Raw genomic sequence first — 27,977 nt, forward strand, 5'->3', positions numbered from 1 at the left:
CAGTTCTTCCCAATTACAGGAGGCTAAGATTGTGTGTGCGTGTAAGTGTGTGTGTAAGTGTGTATGTGTGTGTGTGTGTGTGTGGAGGGGGGGGGGTTGTAGTACTAGTGCTGTGACCCAGCTGAAAAACACCTGAAGCATTCTTGAGCCTCGCTCTGCTCTGACTCATTGAATCAACAACACCCCTGTTCTCAGCACAAGCCCCTCTGTTAGCTCTGGCACTGAGCACTGCTGTGTGTGTGTGTGTGTGTGTGTGTGTGTGTGTGTGTGCGCGCTTGAGAACACATGATTGAATCTACTAATCCTATAATAGAATCATAGGATAGCAAACGGATACATTAATGTTCATATTCAAAACTCAAAACCTTTTATTGTGCAGTTTACTTGGACCAAGACGTCCTTGCCCTAGTGACCGAATGTTCCATTGGTTCCACTGAAAGGGTCTATAGGATTTGGACACATCCATGTCTTACAAAAATACAGGAACAGTATTTGCAGCACGTACACATTCCACCGGGAACTCGTATGTTGCACAACGTTGTGAATCCCCTAGTAATAAGTGCTTCCTTGTTCCAACCAATGAGAAAGCAGGAGGGTAGTAGGGGGGTTTGAACCAACAGTCAGTGACTGATCCAGGTGAACAGCAGACCATTTGAGGGGCCCAGTAGGTGCTCGGCTAAAATCCCTTCGACCCCCACGCCCTCTGGCTTCTTCCACACAGCGATGCCGTGTATGGTGGCTGTATGGCAACATGGCCGAAGCTGTTCCCTGAGGGCTCTGTGTGAAGGGCTCTGTAAATGGAGAGCTAGGTTCAGTCAGCCATTGTCACCGGCTGCTTACCGGTCCTCTCAGGTCGATGTGGGGCAAGAGGGAGTGAGGAAGCAGGTGAGGGCGCGGAGGAGGTTGTTTTTCCCAGACTGAGGGTTGAGGGTGGGCTGTCAATACGCTGCCTGGCAGCCGGTTGACGCTGGGGTCAGGCCGAGTCTGAGGACTCACAAACACGGCGTGCCTGAACACGGCTCCGGATATGAACTCTGATTCTTTCATTTCCTGAATCGACTGGAGTTGTGAGCTGAGCCTCACACAAATACCAATTCCCCATGGTGTGTGTCCACCTATGTTTAGAGTCCAATGGATGTGTGTATATATCGTGTGTGTATGTGTGTGTGTCTGAGGGACTCTTTGTCCTCCAAAGCAGTACGAAGGACCCACTTCCTGTGTCAAATTGCCTCTCACATTCCACACTCTCTCTCTATCCCCTCTCTCACTCTATTTTCTCTCGCTCCCTCCCTCCATCCCTCTCTCTCTCTCTATGGGGGGCTTTGTCTTCAATCTGAGACACAAAAACAGATTCATCCCATGAGCTGAACATGATCCTCAAAAACACAGCACTTCTCACGCAGACACACACACACACACACACACTCACTACCAAAAAGTCCACACAAGTGCGAGCCGAGATAGAATCACACACTTTTGAGCACACTCACCAGTTGACAGAAATACAGTCTGGGCACTCGTGCGACCACACGCACGCGCACACACACGTGCACACACACACACACACACACACACACACTCAAGGCTCTGTGGGACACAGCAGATGTCTGTGGGAAAAAAACAGCCTTCATCTAAACTTACACCTCCGGATATGACGTCTTCACAGTCTCCTGTCATAGGAAATACCAGTAGAGACAAGATCATCTTAATCAGGACACGCACACTGCCAAAGAACTTGTTAGTGAATGTGCCAATCTGTTTGTGTCAAACTGTGATGTGCGTATGTCTATATCATGCCCCTGAGGCAGGGCTGTCTGGAGTTCGTGAACGATTCTGGGATCATTGATGTGTGTGTGGGGCACGATTACCTGTGCCAACATGAGACACACCTGTATCCATCTGAGCATGACTAACATAATGTGCGTGTCTCTGTGTGACACACCTAACTCCATCTGTGGTGGTGTCAAGGTTAGATTAACTCAGTGGGAGATCTCTGGCCACAAACAGCTACTGACTGACCTAGTAGCCTAATCGTGTGTGTCGGCTTCTAAGAGTGGTAGCCCTATGCTGTTCAGATTGTGAGAGAAGTTGAAAAGTGGCAGGAGAGGACAGTATTCCTCTGAGACAGCGTGACTGGTTGATGCCAAGGACAGCACAAAGCGGTCTTAATTTTAATTAATTGTAGCTTCAGCACTAGTCGTCACAGAACCGTCCAGTCATATAGTCATGGATGGTCTCAGACTCGATCTTAATTTTTTTTTAATCGGTAACGGAAGGTGTGGGTGCTGGCTGCGCGTGACGCGCGGGTGGGTTCCGGTGGGCTCGCGCATTCTTAATCAGTTCCCCTCCTCGCGATTCCCGATGACATCATCCCCATCCCTCTCGCACCGCATCGCGTTCCCCATCCCCTACCCCACCCCTATGCCACAAACACACACACACACACACACACACCCTCCAGTTACTGGAGATGCCCTCAGGTCTTCACCTACCACCGCCGCCGGCCGTCAGGCAGACACGACCCTTTTATCTCTCGGACATCGACCCCGTAGCCTGGTACAGCCTAACATAGGTCAACCGGTCATTCGTGTCGCTTCGTGCCCGTAGCTTAACCGGTAATGAAGTCGTTAAACCCACCGCAGTATGATTTGGGGTGAATTACCGGCAGGATGTGAGCTTGTGAGGCAGACACCACATAGCGGGACACCGAACAAAAGGCCCGTAATCAACCTCAATTAGAGAATACCCGTTAATTAGCGTTCTGCTGCGCACACACACGTCTCTCACTAGCTAGGCATAGCCTAAGCTAGGCTACACACACACACCTCGAGGCCGAGGGGGACATATTGCCACAATAAAACCCCTACTCTGAGACACAAAGACGGGAGAGAGGCGGGGGGTTTCGGGGGCCGCGAGCCAGACACGGGAGTCACGGGCAGCTAGGACCTTAGTGTGGGTTGATTCCAAGATTTACAACCGATCACGCTGAGCAGCAGACGCGCCGATACCGTTGCTTCATTAAGGATGGTGCAACACACACACACACGCACGCACATACACACAGACGAAGCCTGTGGAGATCTTGGTATAGATCATGGTTTTCTGCGCGTAGGCTAATACAGTGGTATAAGCGCTCACTCATAGCAATGAAACACAAAGGAACCGGGGAGGCTCGCTTACCGAGGCCGTGTGAGCGACCAGCGCCGCGAGCGCTATCAGACACGGTAGCTTCATGCTCGGGACGCGAGCACAGCCTCCCGATGCCTTCACGATGCCTTCACGGGGGAGACAAAAGCGCTTCTCTTGGTATTCGGCAGTGTCCAACTTCAGAGCGCGCCACCCGTCCGCGCTATCATCCGTCTGGCGTGTTTAATCCGTTCTCAATAAACCCGGTACAGGCTGTACCGGTGAATCCACTGCCGAACGGGGGGAGATCCCGAGTCCCTTCTATCTTTTCTCTGGTTGAACTCTGTGTGCTTGAATCGTAATTTACTATCAGGAGACGCCAGACTCCAGAGCTCTCGCGTTCTTTCTTTCCTCCCCCTCTCCGTGAGAGCAGTATGTTCCGTATGGCGACGCCGCTTGGCCTGGGAGTCTGGCAGAAGGAGGGGTGTGTTTGTGGAGACGGAGGGGGGGGGGACTCCATCCACCGGGCTAACCGAGGATGCCCCCTGCAGCCCGATCAGGCACAAGCAGCTCTTGGCGCCTCACACACACACACTCGAGTTAAACAACAGCGTGGTCCCGGGGGGCTAGGCAGGGCACATTCCTACACGGAGGACATGCGCAGAGCTCCAGCTGGCTGCCAGGTGATTTGCCGAAGCCCACAGGTGAACAAAGACCACCCGCCCGCTAAATCACGGGAGGTCACAGGAAATACCGTCACCGGCTCGGGACTCAGGTTGTTCAGCTGGGTCCGCATGTTTGAACAGGTCAGGCAGGATAGGGCAGGTGGACACGCTCCCCTACGGCTCCTGACATTTTGTTTCACCTGACCCGTTTCGATGTGAACGCAGGTGACAGTCAAATGAGGTAGTCAAATAAAGGAAACCTACATAGTAGACAACTCTCACACGCTGGTTTGGTTTTAAACCGTATAGTTTAACTGATTTGTTTTTAAACCGTACGGTTCAAGTGGTAAGAGATTTAAATTAAATAAGGAATACAATTTCCTTTCAGATTTCCATTCGTCCCTCAGCATAATTATGGTAGTTACCCCCCCCTGCACCTGTGCCCAAAATGAAACACCACAAACCTCAACACAGTGAATAGACAAAATAAACACACACCAGACAACGCTGAAATTTTGAAAGTTTTTTTTGTTCAGTTTTGTTTCAAAATAAAGATCACACAATTGTTTAGAGACAATCTACAACAGGAGTTACAAAAAATAGTTGCCCAGGCAATAAGCATACACAGGTTCTGTTAACTATACACATATGGTTACAGGTGTGTGCCCGTCGTAATATACACGAGGCAGCTCCAAATGTACACCGCATCATGGCGGGCTGCCTCTCTCACCCAAAGGACATGGACAGTATGATACAGCACTTACAGCACTAGAGAAATGCCCAAAACACAAGAGTCTCCTCTGTACAACCACCCCTCTCCCCCCCACAGAGTAAAGAGGGGAAGGGCGTGAGGGGTAGTAGGGCTAGCTCGCACACTCCCTCTGACCGACACCACCCCTCAAAGAGGGCGGGAAAGCTTTCCTATATAAAAGATCTTTAAAAAAAAAAAAGAAAAGAAAAAAAAAAGAGAGGAAACCTTCAACATAAAGCAGACAGCACTAGTCTAACAGAATGTGTCCTATTAGGAATCGGCGGGAGGTGAGAGCTCTTAATTTAAGCAGTGACGAAGATAAAACCGAGCGTGGCGGGATCTTTGTACAAGTACTACGCTGTATAGAAAGGGCTTTTCAAAACAAAAATTTGATATTACAATTTACAATATACAACAACTCATATGTCACAACCAAGAAGGTGAGAATATACACTGAAATGCACAGGTTTCTAAGATTGTTTTTTTTTTTTTGAGTGAGGTTTTTTTTTTCTTCCATTTCATCTCATACCAAAAACGGTGGTAAAGCACATTTACATTACAAGGGTTTACAAATGTACAATTATACAGTCAGAAGTATGTGGTCACTACTAGGATACATTATAGATACAGATTCAACATCAAAAACCAGAAAAACTACAAAGTTTTATATATATATTTATATATATATGCAAAGGTCTACACCAAGTATACGCTTTATATTTATAGAAGCAAGACCAGAAACAAATCTCCCATGCTAAATGATCTGTCTGCTGGTTTAGCCAATGGCGTGTGTGTGTGTGTGTGTGTGTGTGCTTGTGTCTGTGTCCGTGTGTGTGTGTGTGCCTATGATTCTGTCAGACAAATTAAATACTGGTTCCATCTCCTAGTGGTACTGTAGCTAGGAGGATCAGGGCTGTGTGTGTGCGTATGTGTGTGTGCGTGTGTGTATGTGCAGCAGTAGCAAAAAGTGATTTCATTCTAATTTATTCCAAAAGAGACAGAAAAAAGGAAAGGAATAAGAACAGAGGGAGGAGTGGATGGAGGGGGAGGAGAGGGACTAGTCTGGTCTCACCCTCCCCCTTCACCTTCTCCCTCTATCCTCCCTCCCTCCCCCCATCCCAGCTCCTAACTGCTGTTAGGGGGAGGGGACCAAAAACAAAGCCAAGGCCTCCTGTAGCTACAGGCCCCTCCCAGGGGGTTGCCATAGGGATATGAGTGGTAGGCAGGTGGTGCGGGGGTGTTTGTTTGGGCGAAGGGGATAGGTGGTCCGTTAGAGTGGGGGGTGGTACATGATGACGTGGGGCTCTAGGGCACAGGGTTAGTCTGACATGATGATTCTGTCATGATTCTGCAGGGAGCTGGTCCATTGGGGTTGGGGGTGATTCATGATGATAAGTGTGTGTGTGTGTGTGTGGGGTGGGGGGGGTAAGGTATAGGGGCTAGTCTGACATGATGGTTCTGGGAGGTGCAGGTCGTGGGTATAGGGCATGGGTGTAAAGGTGTGAGAGTGGAGTTTACATGATGCCATTGGGTGGGCCACAGAGGGGCCCCAGGTCCACTCCGTTCTTCATGTAGTACTTCTCCAGCTTCGCCAGGATGTGCTTCCCGTACGTATACTTCCTCAGAGTGGAGATGTGAGGCCGGATCTGGGGGGAGGAGGAGGAGGGGGAGAGAGAGAGAGAGAGAGAGAGAGGGAGAGAGGGAGAGAGGGAGAGAGAGAGAAGAAAATAGAAAATTCGGTTTATTTACCCGTTCCTCCGTGATAGCTGAACGGTGGCTTGTAGCTGCATCAGCAGTAACGAGAATCAATTGCCCGTGACCACGTTTGCAAAATCCCTAGCTCCCTAGTGACTGACTCCCTCATAATATGTACATGTTTAATCTAGCCATGTACTCTGCTGTTCTGTGGTCACATGTAGACTGACCATGTGTGTGTGTGCGTGTGTGTGTATGGGTGTGTGTGAAAAGTTATGCCACTGGTCCATGAATTGCGATTGTATATTAATTGCACCTTAAGTATTTGTGTCCCTGTATGTAATTTTCTCTATGTGGACATAAATAAATTCTTAAAATGTGTGTTATTTACGTGTTGTTTGTGGACCCCAGGAAGGTGTAAATAAAGGGCCAGGCCGTACCTTGTGCATGACGATCTTGCGCTGGGTGGGCTCGGCCACGTCGATCATCTTCTGCACCACGTAGTTAGCGTACTGGTCCTTCATCATGGTGTATAAGGCACTGTGAGGACCCTCCGTCAGGCTGCACACCTCGTCGATCAGCACAGCCCGCTCTGCCCGCGACGCGTGGGTCACACACTTCTCCACCACGTTGCTACACATGGGGGGAGAGTGTGTGTGTGTTAGTGGACAGTGTGGGAACAGGAGTCGGGACTGTGTAAAGTGTGTACCGTGTGTGTGTGTGTGTGTTTCACCTGGCGAACTTGTGTTGGCTGAGTCCCAGCACGTTTCCTCTAATCTCGGCCACTATCTTGCTCTTATCCTCGGCCCTGCCATGCTCCAACACGTGCTGAATCACGTAGTTACCGTACTGGTCCTACACACACGCACAGAGAGAGGGTGAAAGAGTTAGAGTTACAGTCACCAAGGCATGGTGTACATTCAAATCTTTCCGCAGACAGTCTTATCTGCCAAGTCAGCCTAGTGCTTGAGAGTGCAAGGGTGTGTGTGTGCGTGTGTGTAGACTGGCTCAGCGGATGTACGTTTTTGAGATAAGCCTCTCACTAGCCAATCAGATTCACTCCCCCGACATTATTTTGCAAAGGCAGCATTGGCAAAAGAAAAAACAAGCTTAGCGCCTCCCGAGACAATTGTGACTGGTTTAAAGAAATACAGCGCTTGCTCCCCCATCTCAGAATGATAATCAGGTGCAGCCAGACTGACCCTTCTCCAGCATTGGAACAGCAAAAAACGAAGTGTGGAGAAAGATCTAGCTATGCGACACTAGTGTGTGCCAATGTCAATGTCATTTTATTTCTATAGCACCATTCATACAAATCAATGTAAAGCATAGTGCTTTACATAAAAAGAGATTGATGAAAACATAAATCATGTGTGTGTGTGTGTGTGTGTGTGTGTGTGTGTGTGTGTGTGTGTGTGTGTGTGTGTGTTACCTGCACCAGCTGCTCTGTGTGTTGGTGTAGCTCCTCTAATATAGGCAGGGTCTGTTCTGGAAGGCAGTGTTCTAGAATGCGCTGGATGACTCTGCATCCGTAGGGGTGGGTGGAAAGAGCAAACACCTTTCGGAGGGAAAAAAAACAACACATTACACCCACAAATCTCCCCAGCCGGTACTCAACACTCCCCCACACGCTGGTCCCACGTCTGAGTCAACACCTCAGCACACAGCCACCTGGCACCATTCAGCGCGGTTCCAAGCACATTCCTAATTTGCCTTCAACAGAAAAAACAACGCTTGAGGCACTAGATAGGCAGGCGAGGCAGGCGAGCCATTTAACAAGTAATTTATAATCAATCATCTCTGCTCCCGTAAACACATAATTCAAAAAGCCTCACTGCGTGTCGAAGCCAATCTCTCTCTCTCACACACACAATGCTAATTCTGACATTTAGCCAGCAGATATAAGATGGCTGCTGCTGTGCTGAGTTTTGTGTTTCCATAGCAACCCACCTATCCCGACAAAGCGATAATGTGAGTGAGTCATAGCTGCCCCACCACGGGCTCCCTAGAACCGGTCACCTCCACTCTCCTTCCCTTCCTAACCCACCTCATCTTGTATCAGGGTGCTTTCCCTCCGCTTTCAAGACTGCTAGATTCACCCCCCTCCGGAAGAAATCATCTCTTGACCCCTCTCATGTCAAAAACTACAGACCCGTTTCCCTTCTATCCTTTCTATCAAAAAAAACTTGAACGCGCGATCTTTAACCAACTGTCTTCATATCTCCACCAGAACAAACTCCTGGACCCACACCAGTCCGGGTTCAAGGTTGGCCACTCAACAGAGACCGCCCTCCTTGCAGTGAGAGTCACTCCACGCCACAAAAGCAAACTCTCTCTCTCTTCCGTCCTGATACTCCTAGACCTGTCAGCATTGTCATACCCGACAGATCGCTCCTACCGGGTGACATGGAGAGGGTCGATGACGGAACCACGTAGTCTGACTACGGGAGTTCCACAAGGGCCAGTCCTGGGTCCTCTCCTTTTTTCCCTGTCCACTACATCTCTGGTTTCTGTCATCCGCTCGCATGGCTTCTCATATCACTGCTATGCCGATGACACCCAGCAGTTCCTGTCATTTCCCCCTCTAACACACAAGTGGAGGCACGCATAGCTGGGTGCTTGGCTGACATCTCAGAGTGAATGGCGACACACCATCTCAAGCTCAATCTGGACAAGACTGGGCTGCCCGCACCGCAACCTCGATCAACTGTTGTTCTCCGCACATATCACATCCGTTACTGGCTCCCTGTAGCAGCTCGCATCTAGTTCTACACCCCCTCCCAACCACTATGCTCAGCTAACTCAGGGCGATTGGTTGCCCCGTCACTCAAAGGCCCCTGCGGTCGATCAACACGGTCACGGCTCTTCTCTGTCCTGGCCCCGCAGTGGTGGAATGAACTGCCCACTGACGTCACGACGGTAGAGTCACTGTCCATCTTTCGCCGCAGGCTCAAAACTCACCTCTTCAAGAAGTACTACCAGGATCCTCCCACTTAAGCACCTATTGTATTTTTGACTTGCTATTCTTCACTTTGCCTTCAGCACTAGATTATGCTCTTAATCACGTTTTGCACTTGAATCAAAGATGCACTTGTGAGTAGTAGTAGTACACTGACCTTTCCTACATTAAATGCAATTATTGTAAGTTGCTTTGGATAAAAGCGTCAGCTTAATTAATGTAATATAATAGTATGACCACGTGCCTCTTGTGTTGCGTAGACGCATTAAAAATGGAATGCGTGTGTGTTTGTCCCATAGTGTGTGTGTGTGAGCACAGGCAACTGACCTGTCCCTTGAAGGCGTCTATGATGAAGTGCAGGGCATGTGGCTGGACACACTCGATACATTTCTGCACCACGTGATTTCCGTTCTGGTCCTTCACACACTTCAACACGTGACCGTCCAGCTCCCTGACCATCTCACTCTGCACCCGGAGGCAAGAACGGGGTTCACATTCAAATCAAACAAAATCACTCCATATTGGTTTAAAGTAACAAACCTTTATTCGCTCACTCTCACACACACACTCGATTATATCGTTATATCTTTGTGGGGTTCGCCTAAATTTAACCCTAGCCCTAAACCTAACCATAACCTTTTACCCCTTACCATAACTGTAACCCAACCTAACCTTTGACCGTAAAATTAATCCCAAGGTTGTGGGGACCATCCCTGTGTTCCCACAACTGACCGTTGTTATTGTTTAACTATTCTTTTGGGGACATTTGGTCCACACAAGTTAAACATGCCCACACACACACCCACACAGTACATACTATGACTTGCTGGTCGGAGGGGATGAACTCCAGGGCCTTTTGGATGACCCTGCACCCATACATCTGCAGGGCCAGAGACAGCACATGACCCCTGATTCGCTCAGCCAGGGCCAGCTTCTGGTCCAGACTGCCAAACTGGACATGACACAGAGAGAACAGGCTTGTTAAAAACACACGTGCACACGCACATGCACACACACACGAGCCTTGGTATGACATGGTTCCCACACAACAATGCTTGGCTCCCCTATAAAAAAACAACAAAGAGCCACACACACCTCAAAGAACTTCTGGATGACGTAGTTTCCGAACACGTCGACCATGAGCTGGTAGGCTGCCTGCAGGATCTCACTGAACACCAGCTGACGCTCTGCTGAGCTGGCCCGCTCCAACTTCAACTGGATGAACCTGGGGCAGAGCAAGAGAGGGCCACGAATTAACCAAGATCACAACTGGTTTCCCTTCCTTTTGAACTGGATACTTTTACTGGACGTAGAGGAGGGGTGCGGGGTTTGAAGACGGAGGGGAGGGATGGGTAATCAAGTTTTGTCTCTACAGCTTTCACTGAAAACACTTGGGAGGGAGAACGAGGGAGTGGAGTTGGGAGAGGGGGAGGAAAATATGTTGAGAAACGATAGAAGAATGAGAGAAAAGGGCTGAGAGGGTGAAGACAGGAGTGAGAGATGACGGAAGGAGAAGAGAGAGAGAAAGAGAGGGAGAGAAAGAGGGGCACGGGCAACAAGGTGTGAGAGAAGATGAAGAGTGCGAGGGAAAACGTTAGGAATGTGCAGACTGGACGTCGTGGTTTATTATTAGAACATTCCAGTAAAAGTCTGTCTCCAAGGCGTCTATTTCAGCCAAGATAGACCCTGAAACTGCTGCCCACTCCAGTCCGAGCCTTGGCCTCTATGAGTCCACTCCAAGCACAGAAGAAGCGCAGAGTACACTCAATATAAATCATCTTTTATTTATTGTGGGATCAGTATAAATAGTGACATCTTAGCCGCAAGGACATTCATCAGACAAGAGAAACAAACAAAGCCCTATATGGCTCAGTCCCAATCCAAGCACTGACGTCTATGGCCCAGTCCCAATCCAAGCACTGACGTATATGTGGCCCAGTCCCAATGCAAAGCCTGGGCTCTAAGGCCCAGCCCTAATCCAAGCACTGGCGTCTATGGCTCAATCCCAATCCATGCCCTGGCCTCTCAACCTGTAGCCTTTATCTAATGCTGCTTCTCCACTGTTGCCGTACCGGAATCCCTGATCAAACTTTTTTGGCGCTTTCTGCACCAAAACTGTATTGTTTTTGTATCGCCTTTGTTTTATTACTGTGAAACGCTTTGAATTGCATTCGCTGAAACTGCTTTATAAATAAACTTGATTTGATTTCTCCACTGTCAACTGACCTGAAGTGGGCTGCAGTACTAGGGATGTGCACGGTTAACCGAGTACTCGAGTACCCGAGTAGGCAATCTGCTAGTCGGAAAATAAACACTACTCGGTTAATCTAAAGGCTATAAAATATGGCATGTTAAGACGTGAAAGCGCGCATTTCTGAGCGCCTGTGCCATTGTTACCAAAGAGGATAGAGCGTTGGCGGCTGCCTGGAGAAAAGCGCTGTATACGGAGTCTTTTTTCGAGCGCTCCTGCTTTTTGAAAACATTGCCATCTCAACTTTTCAGAAAGGTGCTGCCAACGTCACTGCGGCTCTTTCAGGCAACCAATGATCAGATATTAGATAGGGCATGACTCGTCAGCTGTCTGGGGAACCCCTGCCTGGCTATTAAACGGAATATCTGAAAGTGCACCGATCGTAAAAATAATAAATGCAGCCAGTGGTCAGGGGCAGTGATGACTGATTACTAGTTGATTACTGTCTAGCCAGCTAACTGGTTACGTTTTAAAAGCTATATTTATTTACATGGACACAGTTCTTGGGTGCAAAGTTACGTGGTCACAAAAACTAGCAATAATTAGCCCATGGCCTTGCTACTGCTAGCTGTCCATGGTTCGGTTTTCCATACTGTTAAGCATTTTCAGATCAAACTACACCGTGGTTTTGCATAGTGTTAAAGCATTTTATGGATCGAGCCTCGGACTTTCAAACCTGTTACAGCATAGGTAGCCTATGAGAGAACTATAGACTTAAGCCTATATACAGTATATGCCACTTCATTTGTTTTGTTTTGACAATTAAACGCTGGTACCGGGTCTCTGATTTTGTTTATCTGCATACTGGGCATAGTAGGCAGTGGTGTGAGTGGACTTTGTACTCTGGCTCCACGCAGCACTCCCATCATTTTGCGGTGGGCTAATCATGTTGGTAATGAGGTGGTGCTGAAAAAGACAGCGAGTACCAGCACAGGTCCATGCTATAAAATATGCAATAAAAATGTATTCACTTGTTATCCGGCATCGGCAGTAAAGGCTTGGTTTAATACTTAATTTATATTAGTAAATTAGAGGTCTGGTTGCATATTGTAGGCTTAGAGTTTTCAGAGTAGCCTAACGATAGGCTTAATAGGCTATGAGCTGGGCAGTGCATCCACATTAAAAGGCTGCGTTTTTCGATTCCGATAGCTTCATGAAAACCTGTGGGTTATTCAATCTGATGATAAGTAATGCATCCAACCACACATCAGCTTTTAAATATGTTTATTTGCAAGGGCATGGATGAGACATGAAAGCACCGCCACGGTAATAACGGCGGGAAAAAACGTATTCCCCTCCGAGGGGGCCGGGGTTAAATGCGCTCTGTCTGGACGGTATCTTTTTTTGAGTAATCTTTTTTTTTTTTGAGTAATCGGTTACTCGAGTAGGATCAGGTTAGGTTACTCGGTTTTAAAATTAGTCGAAATTCCCATCCCTATGCAGTACCCATGCCAATTTTAGTTCCTGCTCAACGGTCGGTATTAAAGATGCTCACCGCGCTGAAATATCATACTGCAAACTGTTGATCAATGAAATAGTCACAAAATGTGGTTGAAAGCTGTTGTAAAATTGTCTCTACCGCTGTCAGTATATCACTTTATTAAGTTTTAATAATTTTTCATTTGAGAAAGGCCTTAACATAACAAAACAATGCAAGATCACGCATGGGTTTGTGTGTTCTGATTTTCTAAAAAAGTATGACTACTGTATATTTGAGGATGGAAAGTAAGAACTCGGTCAGTGGTGTGTGCGTGCATAAGTGTGTGTGTGTGTGTGGTGTGTGCGTGCATAAGTGTGTGTGTGTGTGTGTGTGTGTAAGTGTACCTGCTGCCGTGCTGGTCCTGGCTGAACTCCATGATGTGCCCAGCGATCTCCCTCAGCTGCAGGTTGGGGTAGCGGTTGTTCCGGAAGTCTTCCAGCAGCCGACTCCGGCCCGACGGCATCACATCCGACATCCCATAACGTAGCCGTGACGACGGGAACAGCTGGCTGCTGGGGGAGAAGAGGGAGGAGCCGGAGGTGGCGCTGCGGTACTTCGCCTCCGCCCCGGGCGCTGCAGAGATGAAACGTCCGCTGCCATTGGTCAGTCCTCCTGGGGAGGGGTGGGGGAGGGGGCAGTTAATTGGATGCATGAACCGCGAGAGCATGTAAGTGGAGCGGGTGGATTTTGAACGGAGCGTGGGTCAGGTTTCCAAAAAGTCAGAGCATCCGTCTTCTCTCCTGCTCCGGCACCGCTCACACCACGAGTTTAAGATGAATACATTTTTGAGCTTGAGTTGTCAGATGGTCTTACGAGGCTAGAGAAATGTTTGCAAATGTAACCTTCCAGTTGACATCGCTTCCATTTGTTACTACTATTGGAGGCTATTTATAAAAGATAACGGACGTAAATTCAGTTTTTCCCTTCTAAGTCCAGGCCAAAGAATACACTGTTATGCTAAAAATGACACTTTTAGATCGCTAACGTTTTTAGCCAGTCAATGGAGTTTAACATCGCAAAAATTAGCATCACAGCTAGCGGACATTTTCTGACTGGGAGTTAAAATACTAAATATATTTGGTTCATTACGAGACTGGCAGGACATAATGGGAAACGCTGAAATTCATCTGTTTATTTTAATTACGGATCTTTACAAATGCTCCGCTTTAAAAGTAGCAATTAGTCACACAGTGAGAAAAACTAAGTGATGTATTAGAAATCAAAGATGGATGAAGATGCATAGATAATCGTTTTATAATCACATCATAGCCCTCTGAATTGAATGGTGAGGGGCCTAGAGATTCCCACACCTCGCCTGGTGCGGTCAACTCCGCTCACACGCTCTGGCAGGGAGCACGTGATGAGCAGGTATGAACGACTACATTCCCGTTTGCATCATATTGAAGAGGACTACTGAATGTAGTTTGATACATGAAAGCTTAAAACCTTTCAAGCACAACCCAGACCCAATTCGAATGAGACAGTTGCAGGGAGCTTGATACACGGTAGTTCTTGAAGTGATAGACTGCGCACAATACCAGCCCATCTGCTGCGCTAGTAAAGCCAAAACAACCTTATTTAAAGTATTTAAAATATATGTTTTGGTCTCAGGTGTGCAAGGCGCATAAACATACAGACTTTCGCTCACCAAGGTTGAGGTTGGACGAGGAGCTGTGATTGGACAGAGAGGGTGGGGGAGTGAGGGAGTGGGAGGGGCCCTGGTTGGGGAGGGGCATCCCCACAGGCCCGGGGGAGGAGCTGAAGCCAAGGGTTCCGTTATAGAAGCCTCCGTGGCCTATGGGGGTGAGGCTGGAGGGCGTGCGCTTGTACAGGTCACTGCTGCCAGTCAGAGAGTCACGTCTGGAACCACTGCCACCGCCGGAGTTGGCCACTGGAGGGAGACAGAGAGGTTTCATCACTCAGGCTCAAAAGGCAGACCAGCCCCTCTTATCCGTCAACGTGTTGGTTTGAGAGATTAGGGTGCTCCGCACTCACATGCAATAAAAGATAAGGTAGGTTATTCCACCAGAAAATGTATTTCTGAAGTTATACTGTCAAGTCTACACGAGGTCTACTGTACTCTGGTCAATGTGTGGGGTTCCCTTATATTTTTTTGAGACAAATACCGACCCAAACAAACACACACGTACATTCATACAAACTTACACACACCTGCAGTGCCGAAGCCCCCAAGCGTAGCCCCCAGTGTTGCTCCAAGAGAGGAGGAGCCTGCCTGGCCGAACCCTAAAGAGGCGGAGCCAGGGCCGGGCTGTGCAGAGCCCTGAGAGAAGAGGGAGGAGCTCTGCGAAGAGGAGCTGAGGGATGAAGAACCATAAAAGGAGCTTCCTCCGAGAGCCCCGCCTCCTTGCTGCTGAGCCTGCTGGGAAGTCATGGCACGGAAGGGACCATTTGCCCCGCCTCCGAGACCGCCGTTAGGTCCGTTAGCTGAGGCTGCTGCTGCCGCAACTGGAGAGAGAGAGAGAGAGAGAGAGAGATGGAGTAAGGGATGGAGAGAGGGAAAAGTGTGAGGAGAGTAGAGCCTCAGTAAACGGACGTGTATACGGACAGCTGTGAACACCGTGGACGCGTTCTGGTTAAATTAGTTCCGTAGTCGGCTAGGAGGACGTGGCAGTTGGTGGCTTTATAACATAGAGGCCGCACGGTCATAAAAAATGGTAGGCACACAGATGTCCGCAGAGCCTTTGCGTACATCCACTGATGAAATTTAAGTGTACTGGCAGACGTGGAAAGTAGAACCAGAACTTGAGATGAAACAAATCAACACCATGGAGTTTTCAGTTGAGGAATGGGGTAATATAAGAACAAGATTAGGCAAGCCTAGCTCAGCTGGACACGACTCCACATAACGTCACTCAGTCAGCTGTTCATAAACATCCACGCCTTTCGCTGTCTCTTCCTACAAATTTCTCACTGATTTCATAAATGTCTAGCTAAGTAAAGATGAATCATTTCCAGTGCGAGGTTAGCTAAAGCTAGCATGTCGATGTGCTACAGTAGGCTAATGTCATACATTGTGCAGATAATTATCAACTGAATTGTCGCGCTGATTTCAGTGGTGAAATCAGTTTCCTGATTTTCTGATTGCTCGGTTGCTGAGAAAATGTTCCGTCAGCAAGCTAATCAACTGTGACTAGCAGAACTTGCTAGCTAACGTTATTGAAACCAAACTGACGCTAACGTTATTGAAACCAAACTGACACAATTAATAGGGCAGTGTTTGCGTAGCTTCCAATTTGCGCATGCGGAAGCTGATCCAGCAAAAACCACACCCAGGTGGTGAAGTAAACAGTGCAGGTTCATGAGCCATCTCTACTGCCCTCTAGTGGTAGTGTGTAACAGTATTGGCTACCCCCGATTGGTGTAAATCTCATGCTAGGGACACACGACACGTACTGAAGTGGCTGCACCGCTTACAAACAACGTGTGTGAGCGTAGGTGAGCATACAGAGGTGTAGACACGGCATGGCTGCTGGCAGAGCAGCCTGATGAGAGTGTACATAGCAGAACATGCGCTACCTGCTTGCGCTGCAGAAGGCGATATGATGACAGAGCCGGGGGCCATCAGACGGACGGGGCCGCTGCGAGCTCCGGTATTGACCACCAGCGCCCCCGTCTGGTCGTAGTATGCAGCTGGCGCTAGGACGGGGTATCCTGCAGCAGCAGCAGGGGACAGGGAGGGGTTAATCCAAGGGTGTGTGCGTGTGTTTTTGTGTGTCATGATGGAGCAGTTTTGAATAAACCTCTCACCGGGGACCCCTGCAGCCAGCCCCTGTCCAAAAGCGAGGGCAGAATTGACTGCTGCTGCGGCAACCAGCTGATCATTCTGCTGTCCCTGCTGACCTTGGCTTGGGGTCAAAGGTCGCTGGTTACCCCCTGCGCGCATCACCTAGAAAACGCCCACCATTAGCCAATAGGAAAAAGGCAGAAACTACAAACTTGTGACAAACTTCATCCAAAAAGATTGAAGTTATGAGAAACTTTAGCCAATAGTGGAGGTACAGAAGCACTATTAGCCAACTGAAGAGTGACAGTGTTCTCGACCAATAGCATGCGTCTCGCTGACCTGCTGTTGGTTCTGCTGGCCCTGCCCTCCTCCCTGCTGGTTGGCTGAGTTGTTGGCTGCGGCGGCCTGCTGCTGGAACAGACTGGCTGGGTACACTCCCCAAGGGGTCACACCATAGTACTGGGGGGGCATTACCGCCGGTCCTGCAGACACACCACTAGTTCATAACTAACTAATAATAATAATAATAATGGTAACACTTTATATTAAAGTCCTCTTATTAAGCATTAGTTAAGGTCCTTATAAGACGCTTATTAACATTAAAATGTGTTAGTAAGTCATTTATAAGTGTCAATAATAGCATTATATGATTATTGTTAGATAAGACCTTTATAAGAAACTTGTTAACAGTTTACAAACTGCTTAAGAATGTTAATAAAAGCCTTTAGTTTCTTAGACTTATCCATGGATTATGCACTTATTGATATTTATATCAGGCACTGTTACATAATAAGGCACTGTTCGCACTTTAGATCTGGTACCTGCAAAATGCATAGTAACATGCATAACCACTGAAATGCGTGTTTGTGTGTTGTGTGTTCCATGTCGCCGCTCACTCACGCATGTGTTGGTGTGAATTGCCGTGTGACCAATAAAACAACCTTCGAGGTCCTGTGTAACAAGGACCTTATTACCTATTAACTAATGCTGAATAAGAGGACCTTTATATAGTGTTACCCAAAGATATTAGAGGCACATTAAAAAAACTAAATGAACATAAAAACTAAAAAAGAAAACCCAACAAAAAGATAGTTTATTTTATGGTTGGCATGTGTGTGTGTGTGTGTGTGTGTGTATGTGTGTGTGTGTGTGAGTGCGCATGTGACCATGAGAGTTAAACTACAAATGAGAATGATCAACATTCGACTTGGCAGGGGACTACAAAGTTGTGTCCCAGCATGCTTTGTGTGCGTGTCTCACCCAGCGTAGCGGCGGCTGCGAGTCCTGCTGCGTACGGGTCGGTCCCGGGCGGCGCCGCACTGATGATGTAAGGGTTGGGAACAAACGCCTGGGCCAGACCTGACCAATCACAGAGGGGGACGGGGATGAAGCAAATTGAGGGGTGACACCCATCTGATTATGTGCGAGGCAAGGCTAACACACACACACACACACACACACACACTCTTGCGCACAGGGTGCACACACACTTACCAATGTGTGACTGCTGGGCTGCAGCCAGGGCATACTGCTGCTGCTGAGCTGCTGTCAACTGCTGCACTGACAGATTGGGCCTCTGAAACAGCTACACACACACACAGACAGAGACACCGTTTATATATTACACAGACATGTTAGAAATGTGCAAAGACACGCGCACACGCACCACTGGGCCACACGCACACACACACACGACGGTTGCCGTCGAAATCAACTTATCGTATTAGTAGAATTCTCCAAAATAATCACCAGTTGTCCAGGACACACCTGCTGCTGGTTGGTGTAGTCAAACAGGCCGACAGTGGGGGCGGAGTCCATGGGCATCTGGGAGTTGTAGTCAAACTGCAGTGGCTCCATCACTGACTCCATGGGGTCCATGGTCACGCCCCCTTGCTCCACACTGGAGAAGTCCTCGGGGGGTTTGGGACCTCCGCCTCCCCCCATGGGGGCCATGCCGTCCCCGCCCACACCCCCGGGACCCCCCAGCAGGTCCCCCTCGGGCCCCGGGACCTGCATGTTACCTGGGTTACGACTGGGGGGGTTGGGGAGGATGGGGGAGGAGGGAGAGAGAGGGAGAGAATAAGTCTCAATAGTAAAATGCAACTAGCTTGCAAATTTTGTCTGAAAGTGTCAGAGTTCCCACCTTTAACTTTTCCAGAATATTTTACCCCATTTCCATGACTATATAAGCAGTTTAAAATAGGCAAGGCCCATATAACGATCACAGGAGACAATAATGAGGGCTCTCACTCCACTCTCACTCCGGTTTGACGACTGTGGGAACCCTGAAGTGTGAGATTGTGTGTCTGTGTGTTTATTTCTGTGTCCACCAACCCAAAGTCTTTGACGTCAACATCGAGCCCATTCTGCACGGGCAGCCCGTTGGGGTTGATGACATCGTTGATGACATCACCATCTCCCTCCACCAGTTCTATCAGTTTCTCTCCCTCGAACACGGCCTTGGGTTTCTCCCTCTTCTCCTCCTCCACCTCCGCGTCCCGCGTACCCTGAGGGCGATGGACAGGGACAGTGATGGACGAGGGACAGTGATGGACAGGGACAATGATGGACGAGGCAGCAAACGAGTGATGGTGGAAAGACTACAGAGCCAGACAGTTGATGGCCAAATTGACAGCGTGATGGAGTGCAAACGAATAACCGAGTGAACAACTGACACACTGACGAGGGCGAGAGATGCGCTCCGCATTTAGACGCGACTGAAACGGGAACAGACAGCTCCGAAAATAACAGGAAGAAGATTCTGGCAGAGATTTCTTTGGAGAGATATGATGATGACACTAGATACTGAGACGAACAGAATGAGGGGACTTAGTGACAGGAGGATGGAGAGATTAACAGAATACTCCCTACGTAGGGGGGACTTAGTGACGGAAGGATGGAGAGATAGAATATTCCCTCAATGAAGGCAGGAGGAGGAAGTGACAGATCGACTCACATAGGGGCCTTTGCGGAGGCAGGAGTCCAGTTTGTCGGCCGGAGAGGAGGAGAGGACATACTCCACCATGCTGACCCCCAGTCCTCCACTCTCTGACCGGGGTGACATCACAGACCCCACCCCTACCTCCCCGCCGCCATGGAAACCTTGCCCAGGCCGACGAGACACCATAATAGGCTGTGACACCGAGTGATCTGAGGGGGGAGAAGGAGTGAGAGTTCATGTACGTGCTCCAAATACAGCCGTTTCAGTTTATCCAATCTAAAGCTGGGTTCACATACAATAAGCCAATACCTGTTTTAAGCAGTTGTATTACAGAATGTTTGCTTCTAGTCTGCCTTCTCAGTTCTAAGACTGCATTTCTAAAGTTTTGACATGATGAATGTCTTCAAGACCGTTTAGAGACATTCTAGAGCTACACACTTTCTAAAACTACATAAAACTGAGCTAGACAGTTCATCCATCACTTCCACTAACAGAAACCCACCTGAGGCTCCCCATGCACTGTCCCTCCACTGGTCCAAGAAGATCCCTTTGGGTCCGTCCTTCCCCGAGTCATCACTCTCCCAGAACTTCTTACCTGTCAGGAGCTGCTACAGAGAGAGAGAGACGGGGAAAAGGGGGAGGGAGAGACAGGGAAAAGGGGGAGGGAGAGACAGGGAAAAGGGAGAGAGAGAGACAGGGAAAAGGGGGAGGGAGAGACAGGGAAAAGGGAGAGAGAGACAGGGAAAAGGGAGAGGGGGGAGAGGAGAGGAGAAAGAAAGAGATGAAAAAAAAAGAGTCAGAGCGAGAAAAGCATGATGTTTCCATCTCTTTTCCCTCTAGACTAGCGACCCTAACCAACGTGTGTGTGGTGCTCCTGACCTCTCCCTCTAGACTAGCGACCCTAACCAACGTGTGTGTGGTGCTCCTGACCTCTCCCTCTAGACTAGCGACCCTAACCAACGTGTGTGTGGTGCTCCTGACCTCGCCCATGGCCCGACCCTCCAGAGCCAGAGCCTGGAAGTCATGGTTCAGCTCATCCATCGACCGCACCTGCAGAGACACAGACCATCAGACACATGCAAACACACAACACAACCCTTCCTCATACTGAATTTAGCAGACTGTATAGCAGAAACACACCCTGTCCAATGCACCAAAATGTTTATGACTATGGCCAGCTCTTTCACAATCACTTAAAAGTCTTAAATAGAAGATTGAGAATGTGGGGTTCCAAAATTAACTGGATTTATTTTAAAATTGCAGAGCAAGTAAAACAACACTTTGGCAGCTAAAAACAATGGGTCACTTCAAACATTGTTACACAACTGACCATCAACTGACTCCAGGGCCCAGTATTGTTCAGAAGTAATCTGATCGGATTGGATCAAGTCTCAAAAGAGAAAAAAGTGATTCTGAAATTAGATTAAAGGATATGTACACTGAATTTCATGTTAAGCTCTATTCCTGGCTTCCCTGGCATGTATCTGACTAGTACAGGTTAAAATATTTCTGTTTTGTGCATCTGAATCCGAATTTCACGGAAGTTTACAGCGTGAAGAGATGGCTGTTGTATGTTCAGTGACATTAGTACCGTTTACAAGTTACTGTTGTTTCGAAATGCAGAGGCGAAAGGACCAATGGTGAAACCATGTAATTCCTGAACTTGAAATCCACGTATTTTAGAGTTTTTCGAGTGCTCCCATAGCTAGCAATGAGCCAGGGTGCGCGCGCCGACATTATTGACACAGAACTCTGTACTGCACAAAACAGAAATATTTTAACCTGTACTAGTCAGATACATGTCAGGGAAGCCAGGAATAGGGCTAAACATGAAATTCAGTGTCCTTATCCTTTAAATCACATAATCCAGTCTTGGTTTTGATCTGGATCAAACCTTCAGTATGCATTGTTCAAAGCTTTTGAGTAGGATTGGGATACATTTATTCCAAAATAGTCTGCAATTGTAATTTTGCACTTGATTTGGTTAACCATTAGTGATACAGTACATAAATTAGACTTTAGGCTACCTTTAAGCCTTTCAGTAAAGTTTAGGCCTAAAAAAAGATTTTGGCCCCATAATATAATCCCCCAAACAGCTGTCAATATCAAACACAAATAATATATTTAATTTCTATTGTCATTTAGCACTGCTGTATATTAATTACAATGACACAATCATCAGACATAACCCAGTAAAAAGCCATTTCTAACAATTGCATCCTTTACTGCATGTCCAGTCAGTCGCATTCTGACAGCGGTCAAGTTCTTGCATCATAACCTTCATCACAGAGAGGGACAGCAGGTTGAACGTTCCCTGTGGTTCCATGTAAGGCATGCAAAGTGCCTCTTCACAACTCTATTTAAATACTCTATTGCAATGTTGGACATTTTGCCTTTTTATGACTTGAACAAAACGTGTTGTTTTTATGTATTTGTTGTGGGTCAGATGAGGAGGCTGACTGTTAGAAACTGAAATAGAAAATGGAAGGGAATGTTTGTATCGTTCTATTGTGCCATTTTCTGTATGTTAAATGAAAACACCAAGTTACAATGTCTATTTTACCTGTTGTTCTTTACAAAGCTAGCAGCCTACATTGTGATATGTAGTCCCATTTAGAGCACTGGTAATCTGGATTTGGTCATCTTGAAAAGTTTGTATTCTGGATCAAGTTGATCCAATCCAATGTTGCTTTGAAAAACCAGCACAAAAGTAAGTTGGATTACCGATCCTGGATAGCAAAAAATGGGATTGCCAAATGTGGATGATTCTGATCCAGATTAAACTTCTTGAACAACGGGGGCCCAGGTGTAACAATCACTATTAAAATCTGCTGTGCCAGCTATAGAGGGGTTGGTGCAAAAATGACTGGTATGTTTGGCAAATGCTAAAATTAACACACATGCTCCTTGCAGATGAAATTCTTAATATAGATTTAAAATTAGAATGTCCCTGGTGAATGAGCCACTCCTTCACCACCTTGCATTTGCACACAATCTCACACACACCTGGCTGTCATGGATGCTGTCTCCAGTTGGCCAGCGGTGTTTGCCTGGCTGCTCTCCATGCTGTCGCTGGAAGAAGTAGTCCACCATGGCATCATCCTGGGAACGCCCCGCACCCGCCACGCCCTGACACACACACACACACACACACACACACCTCAGAACTAGGGCTGTCGCGGTTTGCGGTTAACCGCAGCGGCGCTTTACAGATGACCGCATCTACCGCGGTCACTAAGGTTTTTTCATTATATTAGGCCTATGTTCCATGGGGCTTTCCAAGGGCTGTCAAATAAACATTCAGCCGTCGACTGAGATAGAAAATACATCCAGCCTAATCAATGTAAAAATGCATCGACTAGTAAACAGAGATTCTTATAGTTTAGGACTACGTCCGCGAAGTCGAAGGAACGCATTGCGTGGAGCAGAATGAGAATGATATTCGAAATAAGTTAACCAATTTCAAATGGAAATGTATTTCCATTAGTAAAAATCACGTAGGCTATTTGCAATTATGCATTTAAAAATGTACATTGGCATTCAGCTGTGTAGACAGTGGTAAATGAAATTGACCATATAGGATAGGCTATGTCCAATCTGCCTGCCGCTTTCGTGTCTTAAATGGTGGTGGTGTAGCCTACTTCATTGAAGGAATAATAGGTATGGCTACAACTACACACAGGCCACAAAATACAATAACAAACTACAGACAACAGCGGCCACTAAGGATTTTCTCTTCATTTTGGTAGGCTATCAGGGCTTTTTCCAGGACTGTCAAATACGCCTATAGACATAGGCTATCCGATTAATAAATGCACGGCACTAAACTTTTGGTATATATGTATAATGTGTTAGGCCTAGCCTAAGCTTACTTTAGTGGACAGCAAACATTGCCTTTGCCCTTTAGGTCCCTTTATATCTGTAGCCTAATTGTTTTATTATTATTTTACTATGTCAAATGATTTGCCTGTTTGTGTGCTGCGCGCACCATTGCATTCCTGTGCCCTCATTTATTGAATGTATTTTGTTTGATAAAAACGAATAATGTAGGCTACAACTAGGCTACACGCATAGGATATAGATAAAATGTAGTGTAAAACTAAATAAAAAAACAGCGGTAAAACCGCAGACCGCAGTTGAAATCTATCAATTTGAACCGCTCAGGACAATTCCTAACCGCGACAGCCCTACTCAGAACATTGGCAAACGGGTCAATGTGCATCACTCTGTTTTGGTAAAACGCATGCAAGGTGCAGGTATCCATCCCTGGACACGGTGTGTGTTACCTGCTGGCTGGGGGGCGGGGCCTGGGGGGTCTGCCCTGTTGGGGGAGCGTGTCCTCCGCTGCTCAGCACCACAGGCATGCTGGGAGATGTAGTTCTGAGGTGGGGGCTGAACGAGTCCTGCCAGAGCACTGCTTTCCTCTTCAACACACACACACTACTCATTCCACCACAGCCTAGGGATAAGAAACACACACACACGCACGTTACACACTGGCTCAATGTTATCAATACGCCACCTTACTTTTAGGACACATTCCTGAAATCATTGCAAGTAGACAAAGTTACCCCATGTTGACTAACATTTCTAGATGGTGCACTGCACCCTGCCAGAAAAGATTCTGCTTTAACCATAATAGCGAATTAAGTTCACCCCAAATCAAAATGTGTCTTACATATTATATCCCCCCCGACACGCATACTGGAGCCCGACCGATAGGGATTTTTGTGACCGATACCGATAACCGATTATAGAGCGGCAGGGGGACAATGGTCCTCATTCCTGAACATTTTCTTAAGTGTCTTCTTAAATGTCTTCTTACGAACTTCGTAAGACCAACCCTAAGAAAGATCCCCGCCGGATTCATGAATGGGTGGAAATGTGTTCCTAAACCGGCAAAGTGTTCTCAGCTGTGCTCCCCTTCTTAAGTTGAATGCGCGTTCTCGTACACCTGAATTTGCATACATAAACGCCCCGCCAGCTCCTTTCTACAGGGTCGTGTGCACACATCCCCAAACAGCGTGGAAAAAGTTAAGACGTTCCCAATTGACATGCTTGATGTTCAAGGTCACGTGCAAATTCAACGTTTTATTCGGCACATGCAACATACCAGTAAAATGAGCAGTGAGACGTTTCTCCGCTGGCTCTTATAACGTGCACACTAAGCTTAAGCAAGGTGAAAAAAACAATACAAAATAACAAAAGAAAACAAGACGGTATATGGACTTTTAATACAAAATGCAAAATATATAGCCTACATGAAAGGGATGGGATGTGCTGAGAGCAGATTCAATTGTACAGTTTAGTTAAATGCATGAGTAGGCTACTTGATAGGCCCTGTCTATATTATGTAGGACCATGTGATATATTTTAGTTATGGATATTCACATGTTTATTTACAGAATGTAGATGTGTCCATTCTGACGACTATGGAATATAAGGTGCTGTTGTGCTGAGTCTGAGTACAGCGACTGAGTTTAGTGCTTATTTATTAATTCACTGCCATTTGCAGTGTTTGTGTAGTGCTTTTATTTATTATATATATATTATAATAAACCTCTTAGCTAAAGCGTGTGCTGCTGTTGCTAGCTATCCAGCCAATGCTAGCCAGCTGGCGAGCTAATGAAGTAACGTTAGCCTACCTGCCGTCATGTCGTCATGCACAGCTGTTGAATGAAATTTGTCGTCCTCTCATTCCAACTCCAAACTCCTTAAAATAATGTGAGCTAGATTATGTAGGCTGAGACGAATCCAATGATAATCCAATGATATCCACCTCTTGACATTTGGTCATTTGATCTGGTTTTGACTTTAACTAAAGTGAAAGCTAGATAAAGCATGTTGTCACTGCCATCGACCAAACCCAGTGGCCCTCCGCTGACCTTTACTGGTGGTTGGTGATACTACACTTGTGTGTATACATGGCTGATTCTGTTGTTGTTGTTAGATATGCGTTTTAAATATTTAATATTAATAATTCATAATATGCATAATATCTTTTTACTTACCTGTAGTTACAATGTAATGCATTAAATGCATGTTATTCATGCACCACTAGTATAAAGTGATTACACTGTACTGTAATACATTGCACGTTCATAAAAATGAAATAAAAATTTAAATGCTGCGGTATCGTGATACTACTTGGTATCGTGACAACACTAATACGCACACTGCCCCCGTCTGCCTCATCCATTCTGTAGTCCTATGGTTTGCTGACCAAAATCCATCACAAATGAATGGGAAAAATTGTCACCACTGCCTAATTTCATGTAACTGGATGATAGAGCCCACTTTCCCATTCATTTTGGAAAGGGCCCTTTCATTTTGGAAAGGGCCCTTCCACATTCCTACTGGTGACTATTCACATTTGGGGTACTACGCCAAGCTGGTGCTAGACTAACCAATTTAATTTCACTTTCAAGAAATGAATTAGGTCTTCAGTTAGGAGAATGAGGGAAATACAGTGTCAAATTCTTGTAAAGTGAAAATGGTTAGAGTGGAATTCACCTAAAATCTGCTCATGGCCCCCTCCCATGGTCAAGAACTGGGGTGATATAACCCTTGACCGTACAGATTATTATGCTCCAAAGGGAGGTCATACTACATTCATATGATTTTATGTGTAACCTTTTTTCTGGAGGGGGGGGGCAGGTAGTCAAATGGGGTGGCGAAATTATACACTGGACTAGGAAATCCTTTGTCCCCTTGGCCCTTGTCCATCAATCTCTTGAATGAGGGAAAATGAATAGTTCACTGGGTTGATGGATGCACTTGATGATGATGTCATCGCTGTCCTTTCTTATGTATTATATGTTTTTTGTATGTGTCGGCTTGCAGTGCGGGCAATAGCCGAAGACAAATCTCCTTTGGGACAATAAAAGGTTACTTACTTACTTACTTACTAGGGAATATAAATGTATACACTACACTAGAAAGAGGTGGATAGCTTCTCAAGGAGTCAAAATGCTAAACCTACACAGGAACTACCTGTGCTTTGCGTAGTATAAAAGGGGACGGTCATGCGCCGAGATAACGTGCATACCTTGCACAATAAGCAAAACTTTTAAAATTACACAGTGACCATTGACAGTCAGACTGCTCCCAGTCTGCGGAAATCACCAAGCGCTTAGCGCGCACGCCCCCCTTCAAAGGGGAGAACAGTCAATGTTGCTAGCTTTGAGCTAACATAACCATCGAGCTAGCTCATGTAAAAACCAACCAGAGAAAAACAACGACGGAAAAGGACATCACGCCACAACTACACAGCCATGTTAACAGCTACCCAATATTTCCCAGCACACCTGCAACAGCCATTCAGGCTTATATACAGAGAAACAACACCCGGAAATCCAAGATACCAGTGTCCGTTCTCTCCGGTTCACCAAAGCGCACACTGCTTATGTCAACCCGGAAATAGGCTTTGGTGCCCATATCTAGGTTAATCATTATTCAATGCCAGGGATCAATTCACCGCAAACTGGCAACAGGGGTGTGACAATACAGGCGGGGGACAGTTGACTTTGCTAGCTAGCCAAGTAGCTACAGTGACAGGCGGCGCACATCAAAACATCCCACAGAACAAGGAGAACCGAGCTAATTGCCCATGAAAATTAAAAGTTAAGAGCGATTCAAGGATGTCTTGTCGAAAATATACGTTTATTCAGAGCAACGCATGTATCTACAATGTTTACATATTTCGATAGCATCCACAGAATTATGATTTCACCGCTGTCTACTGTTATTGCTAACAATAACGGCCTCCCCCGAGACAAGCTCAGCCGAGTACGACCCGGACCAGACACTGACCAGACATTACACAGAACTGGACAGATGCAGCAACACCGACACCCCATTGTCGAGCCCCGGGGGCTGGACCGTCTCTGCCGTGCTTGCGGCTCTACAGGTACCCTGACGCGGATGCTAACAAAGGCCCGAGCTGTCTGGAGCTGAAGACCGACACAACGAGAGGAAGAGGCAGCAGAGGGGAGGCGGCAACACAGCATTTAATACTGTCCAAAACACCTCACTTTAATGTCCATCGCGGCAATATACCGACCGACGGGCAAGTAACCAGAAGTGGGGGACAACTGCACCCGCGGGTTGGTGATACTTACAGGCGGAGAGGGTGGATGGTCGCGGATTTCAGCCCCAGTTTCTTTCTGACTTCCAGGCTTTCACTCCGACAACATGGCGGCTCGATGGGAGCAGGCGAGAGCGCTGCATGATGGGAAAGAATGAAGCGGGCGTGCGGTTCATTGCGCCAACCGGGAGGGGAGGGACGCACGAGTCCTTTTGTTATGCGTGTGGGCCGAAATAACACCGACGGCTGTTTGATACAGATTTATTTGTCAATGGACA

General features: G+C 47.1%; 2 protein-coding genes across 8 annotated transcripts in view; both read right to left on the bottom strand.

The window, feature by feature from the left end:
• sdc3 (syndecan 3) overlaps positions 1-3,276 on the bottom strand; it is a 22,151-nt gene extending 18,875 nt beyond the window's left edge. The window contains exon 1 of the mRNA XM_084455167.1: positions 3,181-3,276. Within this exon, the coding sequence (XP_084311293.1) occupies positions 3,181-3,234 (54 nt within the window). The 5' untranslated portion in view covers positions 3,235-3,276. The remainder of the gene's footprint in view (positions 1-3,180) is intronic.
• Positions 3,277-4,329: 1,053 nt separating this feature from the next.
• pum1 (pumilio RNA-binding family member 1) lies at positions 4,330-27,839 on the bottom strand. Of its 7 annotated transcripts, none has more exons than XM_084455153.1 (23): positions 27,734-27,839; positions 23,900-24,072; positions 22,620-22,742; positions 20,595-20,663; positions 20,116-20,218; positions 19,629-19,822; positions 19,007-19,179; positions 18,440-18,704; positions 18,167-18,257; positions 17,933-18,031; positions 17,012-17,154; positions 16,696-16,834; positions 16,465-16,599; positions 15,094-15,393; positions 14,576-14,818; positions 13,272-13,539; positions 10,292-10,421; positions 10,014-10,148; positions 9,524-9,661; positions 7,670-7,795; positions 6,971-7,092; positions 6,678-6,870; positions 4,330-6,188 (listed from the first exon to the last, which is right to left on the bottom strand). In XM_084455153.1, exons 2-23 carry the CDS (start codon positions 24,059-24,061, stop codon positions 6,057-6,059), a joined length of 3,483 nt encoding a protein of 1,160 aa, XP_084311279.1. In that variant the 5' UTR covers positions 24,062-24,072; positions 27,734-27,839; the 3' UTR covers positions 4,330-6,056. The 7 variants fall into 7 exon arrangements, with proteins under 7 accessions (XP_084311279.1, XP_084311275.1, XP_084311278.1 ...); XM_084455149.1 differs by having other exon boundaries at positions 18,422-18,704; XM_084455152.1 differs by having other exon boundaries at positions 15,100-15,393; positions 20,116-20,221.
• Between the last annotated feature and the right edge of the window lie 138 nt (positions 27,840-27,977).

Source organism: Borostomias antarcticus (genome assembly GCF_949987555.1).
Source record: "Borostomias antarcticus genome assembly, chromosome: 21".
In the NCBI taxonomy this organism is placed as follows: Eukaryota; Metazoa; Chordata; class Actinopteri; order Stomiiformes; family Stomiidae; genus Borostomias; species Borostomias antarcticus.

Coding starts and splice junctions, on each gene's coding strand:
- pum1 (XM_084455148.1), bottom strand. CDS start 24,061: ATGAGTAGTGTGTGTGTGTTGAAGAGGAAAGCAGTGCTCTGGCAGGAC. Junction 20,222..20,594: donor AGGGTCGGGCCATGGGCGAG/GTCAGGAGCACC, acceptor CTCTCTCTGTAG/CAGCTCCTGACAGGTAAGAA. Junction 14,819..15,093: donor CTTCGGCACTGCAGGTGTGT/GTAAGTTTGTAT, acceptor GTCTCCCTCCAG/TGGCCAACTCCGGCGGTGGC.